The 12344-nt window shown below is 33.3% G+C and overlaps 2 protein-coding genes across 3 annotated transcripts in view; one reads left to right on the top strand and one right to left on the bottom strand.

Annotated features, from left to right (window-relative positions):
* Positions 1-3484, top strand: part of LOC115242941 — a 6342-nt gene extending 2858 nt beyond the window's left edge. The window contains exons 3-4 of the mRNA XM_029819569.1: positions 232-1970; positions 2214-3484. Of these exons, the coding sequence (XP_029675429.1) occupies positions 232-1970; positions 2214-2801 (2327 nt within the window). The 3' untranslated portion in view covers positions 2802-3484. The remainder of the gene's footprint in view (positions 1-231; positions 1971-2213) is intronic.
* The window catches only part of LOC115242940 (CAD protein), a 31011-nt gene that overhangs the window by 17301 nt on the left and 1366 nt on the right, over positions 1-12344 (bottom strand). For both annotated transcript variants that reach the window (XM_029819567.1, XM_029819568.1), the window contains exons 2-13: positions 11237-11375; positions 10552-10834; positions 9901-10226; positions 9085-9655; positions 8573-8806; positions 7626-8270; positions 6909-7461; positions 6124-6499; positions 5402-5828; positions 4979-5177; positions 4305-4456; positions 3713-3826 (exon numbers count right to left, since the gene is read on the bottom strand). In XM_029819567.1, coding sequence (XP_029675427.1) covers positions 3713-3826; positions 4305-4456; positions 4979-5177; positions 5402-5828; positions 6124-6499; positions 6909-7461; positions 7626-8270; positions 8573-8806; positions 9085-9655; positions 9901-10226; positions 10552-10834; positions 11237-11375 — 4019 coding nt within the window. The remainder of the gene's footprint in view (positions 1-3712; positions 3827-4304; positions 4457-4978; positions 5178-5401; positions 5829-6123; positions 6500-6908; positions 7462-7625; positions 8271-8572; positions 8807-9084; positions 9656-9900; positions 10227-10551; positions 10835-11236; positions 11376-12344) is intronic.

Here is a 12344-nt window from a genome sequence, read left to right as displayed (position 1 = left end):
ATATAAATTAAATTATTTAATTTTAATAATTTATTTCTCTAATAGTAGATATAAACTAACAAAAATTTAATAAAATTTATGGTATTCTTGCTGAGTATTAGGATTGAATTTCTTTAATTACCGTAAAAGAGATGACATACAACTCAAATGACATTCTTAAGGGAAAAAATTTATTAATAATTTTAATAGCATTCTCTTGTGACTCTAAAATTACAAGAACTTTGTCAATAGGGTACATACGATTACGATGTCTCGATGAAACGCCATATCCGAGGAATTTTAGCAATGATGATGAAACATATGATGAGAGCGACAACGAGAGCGTTTACAGTCGTAATTCAAACATGATGTTGATGAAGAAAAAAGATCTTCAGACCTCTACTTTTAATAGTAGATATTTCTCCAATTTACACAATGATGAAACGATATATGAAGATCAAGTATCTCTCTCGCATGAAAATATTTACAGAACTTCATCCAATCACATCAAAACCGAGTCTAACTGTGAGCACATATCTTCGGTGCAGAACCAAAGAAGTCACAGCAAGAAAATGTGGTCGAATAGCGAATTGGAGATCAGGAAAGAAAGTTACCAACAACCTGACTCTACGAAACCAGTGAAACCAAAAGTCTTCAGACCACCAAGCAGCTTGAGTTCCGGCTACGATAGCGAAGGGAGCTATCACACTGTGTCTTCTAATGCAAAGGCTAGACGTAACATGAAGCATAATAAGATGAACGCGCCAAGCAAGACATATCCCAACTCGATGATCCCGCCGCAATGCTTCAAGGAAGTCAAGATCAATAACAAAGGCAATATTTACAGAATAGGAGAGAAAACAAAGCAACTACAAAATAACAAGCAGCTTCGCCTCAGGATAGCCGAGAGGCAGTATGACTGCAAAGCCTTCTACACTAGCAGTGAGATGTTTATGAACCATTTTGTTGACTTCTTTGTAAATCAGCTGGCCGAGCTGCTAGGTTTTAAACCAAACGATCAAAATTACGTGGAAAATTCGGTTATCCACTGCGATAAAATGATAGAATCGCACAGCCACAAACTGCGTAGGATCGAATCCTACGAAATCACGCCGACGATATGGCTGCAATGGCCGGAATCCGCTCTGGAATGGTTAGATCGACCGAGAAGCACGTGGCCTAATTACAACGATATCGGCAAGGTGAAGGATTTTGGTTGTTATGTGGTACCCGAAAATTCTCTACCAAACAAGAGAGATCTTTTATCGAGACATAAAAATGTCAAAAAGAATATACATCAGGAAATCGAATGGCAGCTGACGTTTCCAGCCGCGGAACGTTATCTGGAGACTTGCATGACCCGCTCGCAAGTACAAGTGTACTTGATCGCGCTGATGCTTCATAAAACATTCTTAAGGCCAGTCCTGGATACTATGCATGGTCTGACGACTTCTCATATTAGAAACAAGCTATTCTGGTTGATTGAAGAAGACGACCGACCCTCGCAGTGGCCTGACAATCGGACCGGTGAGTGTCTAAACAAGCTGCTGATCAGTCTTTATCGCTGCATCAGCCAAAACGAGCCGACCATGCCTGACTATTTTGTCCGTGACAAAAACATGTTTAGCAAAGTGTCGTGCGACTATTTGTTGCGCAGCCAGAAACAACTAAAGAGGATAATTGAGAATCCTATTATGTACGTGTTCCATGCAATGGAGAACATCAAGCATAGTAACAAATTCTTTCCACGATTGGACTTTGCGAAGCTATTCAAGATACTGACAGTTCAACCGTGGTTAGCTGTAGTTAACCCGGCCATAGACATGCCGAGAACAACCGAAGAGTCCCATAGGGAAGAGATTTACAATAGATCTGGTGGATTCTGGGACACCGCTCGAATGAAGGATCAGCAAAACTATAGTACGCGAGTAATTACGAGTAAAACGCTTATCACCCCACGCAAGGCCACGGACTTTATCGTCGAAATCTCGGTGAGTTCCTTAAGCGATAAGATTATCGATTGAAATATGTGATCGATTGGAGAGCAATCCAACATAACATATCACTATCGTAAACGATTATGCTAGACAAAAAGCGCCAAATCAATCCATAATGTTACACGACACTTCGCAAATCTAATCTTATCTTCATTCCTCTTTGTGATTAATGGATCAAGAGTCACGGCCAACTCATATTCGCGTCTCTCATTTTTCTTCTTCTTTTTTTTTTTTTAGGAACGCTGTGCCAAGTTGGAAGGTTTAAGGTTGGCTGCTCTGTTGGATTTCTTTGTTAGACATTTTATAAAAATGGCCGAATGCTGTCATAGGTATAGGTCTTATCATCAGAAAGAGGTTTATCTCGATCAAGCCGATCGACTCTCGATTATCCTATCGGACCTGACCAGATACAAGAACGACGCTAAAGCTTATCGCGACAAGATCCACGCTTTAAGAATGAAAGCGGCGACGAATTCAACGAAATTACCAAACGAGCCGCCGGAGACACCCAAGAGGAATGCAGAGCCTATATTCGTCAGTACTTTAAAAGATCGTTACAGGCCAAAAGATGAACAACCACAATCTAGCCATGAATATATGGAGGAATACACAGATAAGATCACGAAAGAAATCACTCATGAAGTACGGTTTAAAGATGAGAAAAACGTGGAGGAAAATATAAAAATTGCAAACGTTACAACGAGCGAAGAAGATTCTTATACGTCGAGAAAACCTGTATCGAAGAATCAAAGTGACGAGTCGACCTCAGATACAATTCAAAGAGTAGTCTCTCTAACGGATTATTTAAGCGAAACATCTATATGATATATGTTTTTATTAAGCTCAGGGTGTATATGAAAACTATTGAAAAGACAAATGTTAGTATTCAATGTTTAAGGCGGGTCCCCTGATTAAAATAATATTCATTATTATATTTCGAAAGTGATTGATAATCAATTTAGTAAGTATTCGAGGAAGACTGAGCGTGCGTATAGCCTTGCAAACTGTTGATATTCGATCATTGCGTTATATGCAAAAGCGAACAGAGTGATTACTAATAGTTAAAATAATTTATAAAAATACCTAATTGCTACGACACAGTTAGATTTGAGTCACTTTTGTAAGATAATACTGTTATTATAATATGGAATATAACTTGTAAAGTAGATTGTATGTGTGAGTTATTAGATTAGACATTTCAAACAAATTTTTTATTAAGAAGTATTCTAATTTTAGAAAAATTGTTTTATATCTTGTAATACGTATCTTTCATTTTTTTCCCATTTTTTCCATTTTTTTTTTTTGATATTTTATGTCTCTTGCGAATAAAAATCACCGACAAATTTCAAAACAATATCATAATGTTTTATATTTTTCATTATCGTTAATCTCATTATTTTTGTCGATTTATGTTATGTGTGCTTTATTATTGCGATTAAATATATATGATATCTCTTCAATAAAATATTTATGCTATGAAATCGAGAGAAAAGTAAATCTATTATATCATATATTTTACTATTTTATAACTTTTAAATTGCAGAAAATTATTTGGAAAAAACAATTAATCAATCATCTTTTTCATAAATATCTCATTTTTTTAAATTATCCTTGTAAATATAATATGTAAATATGTATAATTATTCTTTTTATGTATGTAATTGTACACGTAAAAGTAATTGAATATTATATATTTAAAAGGATGTAATAATTAGTATAAATGCTTTTTTACTTACTTCAACTCTACCACGGTCATTATTAATATAGAAACCGGCGGTGCCCTCGCTGCCATATAATTTGTATCCCATGTTTTCCAAATTTTTGATAGACTCATACAATTCTTCTTTATGCTGAAATGTGTGTGAAATCGATTATTTTTATCTTTATTAAAAAACGTATTTTTTTAAATACAATTTAAAGACTTTGAATGCGGCAATTTACTGCTTTATCGTATAACAGTAATAACCCAGTAAACACAAAGTAACAGTAATATAACATCAATGTCATAATTTCCCACTCAACAATGTAACTGCAATATAACATGCCTTATACGTAACAGTTACATTGTTGAGTGGAAAATTATAACATTATTATTGTTACTTTGTGTTTACTGGGAAGAGATTTTCATTGCAAATATTATCAATATTACAAATCTCCAAAGAAGTAAAATATATATATTTCCAAAGCAAATATATATTTTACTTCTTCTATATACATTCTATATACATATATAATGCACCAAGTATGTATAAAGTATATATCTATAAAATTTATTTATTATTTATTGTAAAAACAAGACACAATTTCTCCCATATACAATCTAATTACCTCAAAATCTCCTATAGAGAGGAAGATACCCTTTTGAGGAATATGAAAACCGGTGCTTATCATGGCTTTTAAATAAGCTTTGTAGCGATTTTCATCGAAACAGGCTACTTCTCCAGTAGATACCATTTCGACACCCAGCATCACATCAGCACCTTTAATTGAATTATACAGATAATAATGCGGAGAATAATACGGTAATGTTTATTTAAAATATATTGTATAATGATTTTAGAGAACGATAGAAAGAGAAAATGCGTGCGTATGTTGCATGACACAAAATAGAATCGTGAAAAAAATTAACAATTACTAATTTGTTTAAAAAGATGTGACGACATAAAATATTATACTCAACATTACGACAAAATAATTTCCCGCTGAATATCATTTTTATATATTATAGGCTAACTATAATAATGTTGAATAGTATTTTATTTAAGCAATAAATTTAAATAACTTGAAAAACTCGAGCTTAAACTAATAAAGAACAATTTGATAGAAAATTTAAATAAACAAAAAGAAATAAATTTATCTGACAAAAATATGAAGAAATAACGTGAGATGTATAGAAGCATAAGGAGATGTATAAAAGAATAATATAGTATATTAAATATATATGCTACTTAAGTATAATTTCTTTTATAAAAATTGCATATATAAATAGCCGAAATTCTTACCAGCAAGACGGGAAAAAGAAAATTGCGGCACTTTCACTCCAACTTTTCCGCAGCCAGCTAAAACGTCCACAGGCTCAATTTTTTCGCCGACGATTAAACGAGTTGCTGTCGCGACAAAGTCATGATCTAAGGTTTTCGAGACAAAAGGAAAAGATCTGGATACTCTTACGTTACACTCAATCACTTTTAATTTATTCTCCTGCATAAATAAAGATATTATTAATTTATTAGTTTCTGTTAAAAATAAATTTATACAATAAAAATACGAAATTAATATGTAATTAAAATAGTAAAAAAGAAGAAGGTGAAATAGATAGTATGAAGTTGTTATTATTAAAAATATATATAATTAATATTAAAATCATATTTGTCTTTTTTAATTGATCAATCTTCAAACACACATAAGAACTTAGCAATATCCACCTTCGCAATTAGTTGCATGTTGAAAGGACCAGTGATTCCCAGAGATTTCGCCACTTCTTTTGAGATACGTTTTATCTCCGTCAGAGTTTGCGCATTGATATCCTGTGGTGGCGTTACTAATGTAGCATCTCCTGAATGAACACCGGCATTTTCAACATGTTCAGATACTGCCATGCAATATATCTTTCCTTCATCAGCAACAGCATCGACGTCGATTTCTTTCGCCTCGAGAATAAATTCCGATATCACTACAGGATGCTCTTTGCTAACTTCGCTCGCGCTTTTCAAATAAGACTCGAGATCATTATTTGAATAGGCAACATTCATTGCGGCTCCACTTAACACATATGAAGGCCGAACAAGGCATGGATAGTGAACTTCCTCGCAAAATTCAATAGCAGTTTTTAAATTTGTCAATTCTTTCCATCTAAAACGAGAAACAATTGCAAATAGAATTGTGCAATAAATATAAATTTTCATATAAACACTATTCAAAAACAAAAAAAAAGAGTAGAGAACACTTTTCATATGCTAAAAATCGGACTATTTTCAAACTGCTGAAACTTGGCGAAAAATCAATTAATTTTTTCTTAATTTTATGTACGATGATTTTTCACAGAGTTTCAACGGTTTGAAAATAGCTCAATTTTTAGCGTATAAAAAGTATTCCTTATTTTTTATTTATTTTTTTAGTAGTGTACATATATTTACTGCGCGCATACCTGGGTTGCGATATCTTGATGCTATCGAGCATACGAGAAAATTTAAAACGGTTTTCGGCGCGATCGACGGACTCCGGCGATGTTCCAAGGATTTGAGCCCCTTGTCTGTGCAGATCCATGGCAATATTGTTTGGTAGCTGTCCACCCATCGACAATATTATACCTTCTGGGCTCTCATAATCATATATGTCCATTACCACTTCAAAGGAGATTTCCTCAAAGTACAATCTATCGCTCATGTCATAGTCTGTACTGACTGTTTCTGGGTTGTAATTGACCATTATTGTCTTACGTCCAAGATTTCGCAATTCGCGTAGGCAACTCACGGCACACCAATCAAATTCTACTGAGCTGCCGATTCTGTATACTCCGGAACCTAAAAAAGAAATAATATATTATACTTTCTGATCTTTGTAACAATATATCACTTTTACTTAATATTAAATTTATTGTTTAATCATATTTATATCAATAATCATCAGTCGCTTGTCATATCCCTTTTACATATAAGTAATTATAAAAAAAGTCATAATAATAAAAGAGTTGTTTGTAATTTAATTGAATATATACACGATGTTAAATTAGCAAAATTTATCTTTTTTATTAAGAAAAGTTTTGTTTATTGCGATTACTTATATATAACGATTAAACAATAATTATATGTATACATATAATACAAATCTAACATGACGTATTTGACTTAAGTACTTAAATATTTCAATTAAAAAAATGATAATTAGTTGAACGCATTTAGTCAAGTTAACAACTTTTTTTTCTCAGTGTACCTATCACCATTGTGTATCCGCCAGAAAATTTCACATCGTGGGTAGTGCCATTGTACGTTAAATAAAGATAGTTTGTAGTGGCTGGCCATTCAGCAGCGACTGTATCAATTTGCTTGACCATTGGTTGAATTTTATAGTTCTGTCTTTGTCTTCTGACAGCTAATTCGGAGCTTTTCACAAGTGCGGCAATCTGTTTATCCGAGAAGCCGTTCTGCTTTGCGCCCAGTAGCAAGTCGTGCGAAAGTTTTGTACAATCGATGTTTTCTAAGAGTCTATAATAATCGATAATGTTCTTCATTTTTTCTAGAAACCAGCGATCTATTTTGGTGAGCTCGTATAATCGATCGATCGTGTAACCGGCCTTGATCGAAGCAGCGAGAACGAACATTCTTTTGTCAGTCGGTTTTTCCAAATCTTCATCGTTGATCGCCTCCACGTAAGGATCGAAGCCATTCACATTTTCATTAGCCATTCTCAATGCCTTCTGAAAAGCTTCCTCGAATTTACGTCCGATCGCCATTACTTCACCTACGCTCTTCATAGAACTGCCGATCTGAAAAGTATTCGATATCATTTTTATTCAACTAGCTTTTATTTTATCGTTACGTTTTCAAAATATTATATTATATATATACATATATAGATTAAGGAACTATATATATTCTCTCTCTTTCTAATATTGTTTTATAAAGTTAAAATTAAAGAGTTATCCAATACCTTGGTACTGACACGATGAAATTTGCTAAGATCCCATCTGGGTATTTTAACTACACAGTAATCAAGACTCGGCTCAAAACAAGCTGTTGTTTTACCAGTGACAGAATTACGAATATCCGATAAGCGTATTCCAAGAGCTAATTTGGCAGCGACATAAGCCAAAGGATAGCCGGTGGCTTTACTGGCTAAAGCCGAGCTTCTAGACAATCTAGCATTCACCTCGATAATGTAATATTCTTCGGAGGAAGGATTGAACGCATATTGAATATTACATTCTCCGACGATGCCAAAATGCTTAATGACCTTAATAGCAGTTGTTCGTAGCATATTATATTCTTTATTGGACAATGTTTGACTCGGCGCGACGACAATCGATTCACCAGTGTGAATACCGAGGGGATCGACATTTTCCATATTGCATACTGTGATACAGTTGTCGTACGCATCACGGACAACCTCGTACTCTACCTCCTTCCAGCCTTGCAATGATTTATCAATTATTAATTGAGTGGAATGAGCTAAAGCTTGTTGCGCTAGCATTCTCAGCTCTTCCTTCGTATTGGCAAAACCTGATCCGAGACCACCGAGCGAGAATGCAGCGCGCGCCATTACAGGATAACCCAGTTTTTCAGCGGCTTCTAATGCCTGTTTAAAAAGAAATGATATATATTGAAAACAAACACGTTGATTTGTTAAATATAACATTCTATTTTTACAAAAAAAGAATTGTGAATACTATTGAAGAATCAAAGATCTCTTAATAATTGATTCAAATATCGCAAATATTTTTTAGCAATCAAAAATTTTATTAAATATACCGGAACACGATATTTTTGTACAAAATTGATATAAGATAATCTGCGCTGTTTATTTCATAAAATTGTAATTTTAAAAAATTGTAAGAGACATTTAATCTATAAAAAGATATTGCCAAATTATTTATATACCTCTTGAACAGAATACACGGCAGCACTCGGTGCGACTCTTTCATTTATCTCGCTGACACGATCTGCGAATATCTTTCTGTCTTCAGTCTGTATGATGGATTCGATTGGCGTCCCTAGGATTTTAACATTGTACTTTGCAAACACGCCATTTCTTTCAAGTTCTACGCCGCAGTTAAGAGCAGTTTGTCCACCAAATGTTAATAGTACGCCATCCGGTCTCTCTGATTGTATTACCTAAAATAGATTATTAAAAAAAATATTCTTCTTTTTTTTCTTATAAAATAATTTAATATTAAGAAATATATTATATTAAGTAAATATCCGCATATCTTTGATAGGAGATATCAAATCGAAAATTTACAACTATTTAGAACACTCTGTGTATAATATTAGCGATGTTGTCGAAATAAAAATAAACAATTAGTTATTATTATAGTAATTAGTGATAAATCATTAATCAAAAAGTTTAGCCTTTAAATGATCTTTAATTCTTTAAATGTATTTTAGCTTACCTGCTCGACATATTCTGGTGTAATTGGCAAGAAATATACTTTATCGGCCATGCCTTTTGATGTTTGTACCGTGGCAATATTAGGATTTATCAAAAGAGTCTGTATCGATTCTTCTTTTAACGCTTTTATCGCCTGAGAGCCCGAATAATCGAATTCTCCGGCTTGGCCAATGCTAAGTCCTCCTGAGCCCAAAATTAATATTTTCTTAGGCCGTTCGGGTATAATTAGAGTCGAAGATTTGTCGTAGATTAGCTTTTGAGTGAGCCTATCCTTTATAGAGATCCTAGGACGACCCTCGATTTCGTCCTTCACGCTCTCCAAGAACACATCGAAGAGACATTCGAGATCCTCAGGTCCTGCCGTGTGTTCCGGATGAAATTGAACGGAGAAATACGGCAGATTTGAATGAACTATACCCTCATTGGTATTGTCATTAGTGTTGGTAAAGAGCACCTCCCAATCGGCTGGTAATTGAGCTGCCTCGACGCAAAATCCGTGATTCTGCGAAGTCATATAACAACGTCCGGTACTGTGATGCGTTGCCGGTTGATTGTGACCTCGGTTGCCATAGCTGAAAATGAATGACATTACTTGTATGACGGTAATCTATTATACTCTGTATCATATGACAGGAAGATATTTGTACTCTGATGAAAGAATAATAATATTTCGAACAACGATAGAGGAAGGAAATATCAAGATCAGAACATTTGAAGCAAAAAAGTGTAATTTATCACATTTTTGAAAATCTGTCTCTCAAGCAGCATTTGCTAATCTGATAAAAATAGTATTGATATGATTTATGTCGTCACATACTTCATTTTATATGTGATACAACCAGCAGCTATGGATAATAATTGATGTCCAAGACATATGCCAAAAATTGGTGTTTTCTTTTCTTGCGAGAGAACCTTTCGGATATTTTCGACAGTTACTTCGCATATGCTGGGATCACCTGGACCGTTGCTGAGGAATAGACCGTCGTATTCGGCAGCATCCAAATCATAGTTCCATGGTACAACGTCCACACGAGCACCACGTCTTAACAGACATCTCAATTGATTGTATTTTAATCCACAATCAACCACGCATATACGAGGATATCCATTCGGATTATATATTGGATATACGTTCGAAATCGGCTAAAAATCGTTATATAAAAAATCATTGTATAAAGGTTATGTGGAAAAAAAAGAATTGTCTGTATAATGCCATAAAAAGCACGAATTAAATTGCATTAATGTCTTTGTAGCTTTATTTAATATGTAATAGAATACTAACATATTTGTGGTATTAATACTAAATAATTTTTGTTATTCTATTTAATCATTTGTCACGATAAACGTGACAATGCCAAAAATTGAAAATTGGAAATTGAACATTGAAAATCATTATTCAAAAAGTTAATCGAGTGTTTTGAAATTCTATATAATGTGATAATTCTAATATAAAAAAATGTTACATTACCAGAGAAACTTCTGCAACAAGATTTCTCTTGTTGGGATCTTCTATTGGAGGTATTATCGGCAAAGTGGTTGACGGTGGTTGACCAAACATTATCCTACCCAATAAAGTACCTTTTTCGCGAATAACTTTTGTCAATGCTCGTGTGTCGATCTCATATATTCCAGGTACATTTTGTTCTTTCATCCATGCGGATAGCGTCTTGGTTTGCCGCCAATGACTGGGTCGTTCACAAATTTCTCCGACTACTAGCCCAGCGGCCCAAATACGGTGTGACTCGAACCAGCTATATCAAAATTAATATTTTAAAGATTAGTATTTCCTCTCAAACATTATTTTCAACATCTCTCTCTCAAATTGTATATATATACGTATTGTAATATACATACGTATATTAATTCTACTTTAATCCATAAACATTCTGCTGAAAATTTAAAATGGTTGTTTGCGCAAATATATTTTATAAAAACTCGGACTTTTCTGTTCAGTTTACTGTGCTCTACCTGCTCACGAGCGTTGTCAAGGGTGCTTTGGGACACCCTGTATATATATAGCATATATAAGACGAAGTCTTATGTTCCACGACAGTTTTGATTCGCTCGATCTATATGCGATATATAACGATTAACATTGTTACTGCGTGAATTCGTTAACGGGCACTGAATTAAATTTTATTGCGGCTACTTACTATGGTATGCCGTTCTCATCTTTTTCGTCACCAAAAACACCGTAATTTCCTATAAGCGGATATGTTAGCACCAGAATTTGAGCATGGTAAGAAGGATCCGTGAGTGATTCCGAATAACCGACCATACCAGTCTGGAAGACTATAAAAATAGTAATCTTTTTTATATGTGCATAAAATATATAAATATGTATACATATATATAATACACACGCTTTATTATCTTACTTGTGTAATATTTATGTTTAAACGCAAATCTAATATATCTAAAAGAAATGCTTTTCTCAAACAGTCACAATTAAAAAGCCTTATAAATTTATATAATTTCTATTATATAAATTTCTAATTTTATTTTGCATTGCTCTATCGGAACAAATAAAAATTTAACGCCGTAAAGCATACATCTTATTGCTAGTATTTTATTGATCGTAATTATATCTCGTAAAGAAATGTACTCGCGGATGTCTCGAGGACTTTGAGTTCAATCAGTTTGATTCATTTTAAAACGTTAAATTAAAAGTTAATAAAATGTAAACACAAAAAATTGCAAAGTCTCATCTATATGTATATTTAAAATCTATATTATTATTTTTGATTTCACAGAATTTACAATTTAACAAGAAGACTAATGTCACAATATTATTAACAAAGATCAATTAATGCTCAATTCTTGAATCAGAATTTATTGTATAACACAGTCGTATTAATTTTTTATTCATTTTCATTGTTACAATAATGCAATCGTATGACGTGTGTATATAGTATTTAAGTAAGCTTTTTTTTATTAAAATATATATATATATTTTTTTTAATAATAGGAGAAATAAGTTCAAAGTTATAACGATTACTAAGTGAAAAAAAAGTTGGCATAAGAACCGCGGTAATTAGAGCGCAAACTTGTTTTAGTATATCACAAAATATTCAATTTCATTAGAATTTCATTAGAAAATATACACGGAAAAAAAAAATTTTCGCTACCATAGCTAATCATGGTTTGCAAAATAAATTTCTAAAGCAAAACGATTTGCTGTTGCACCTAATAAATAGGTATCGCAGCTAAGATGTTCGCTGTCCATATATTACGACTGAAATCTAGTTACCACTGTCCATA

The sequence above is a fragment of the Formica exsecta genome, unplaced genomic scaffold, assembly GCF_003651465.1.
Source record: "Formica exsecta isolate Colony F162 unplaced genomic scaffold, ASM365146v1 scaffold66, whole genome shotgun sequence".
In the NCBI taxonomy this organism is placed as follows: domain Eukaryota; kingdom Metazoa; phylum Arthropoda; class Insecta; order Hymenoptera; family Formicidae; genus Formica; species Formica exsecta.
Note: the sequence above shows the minus strand (reverse complement) of the source record. Positions and strands in the feature narration are given on the sequence as shown.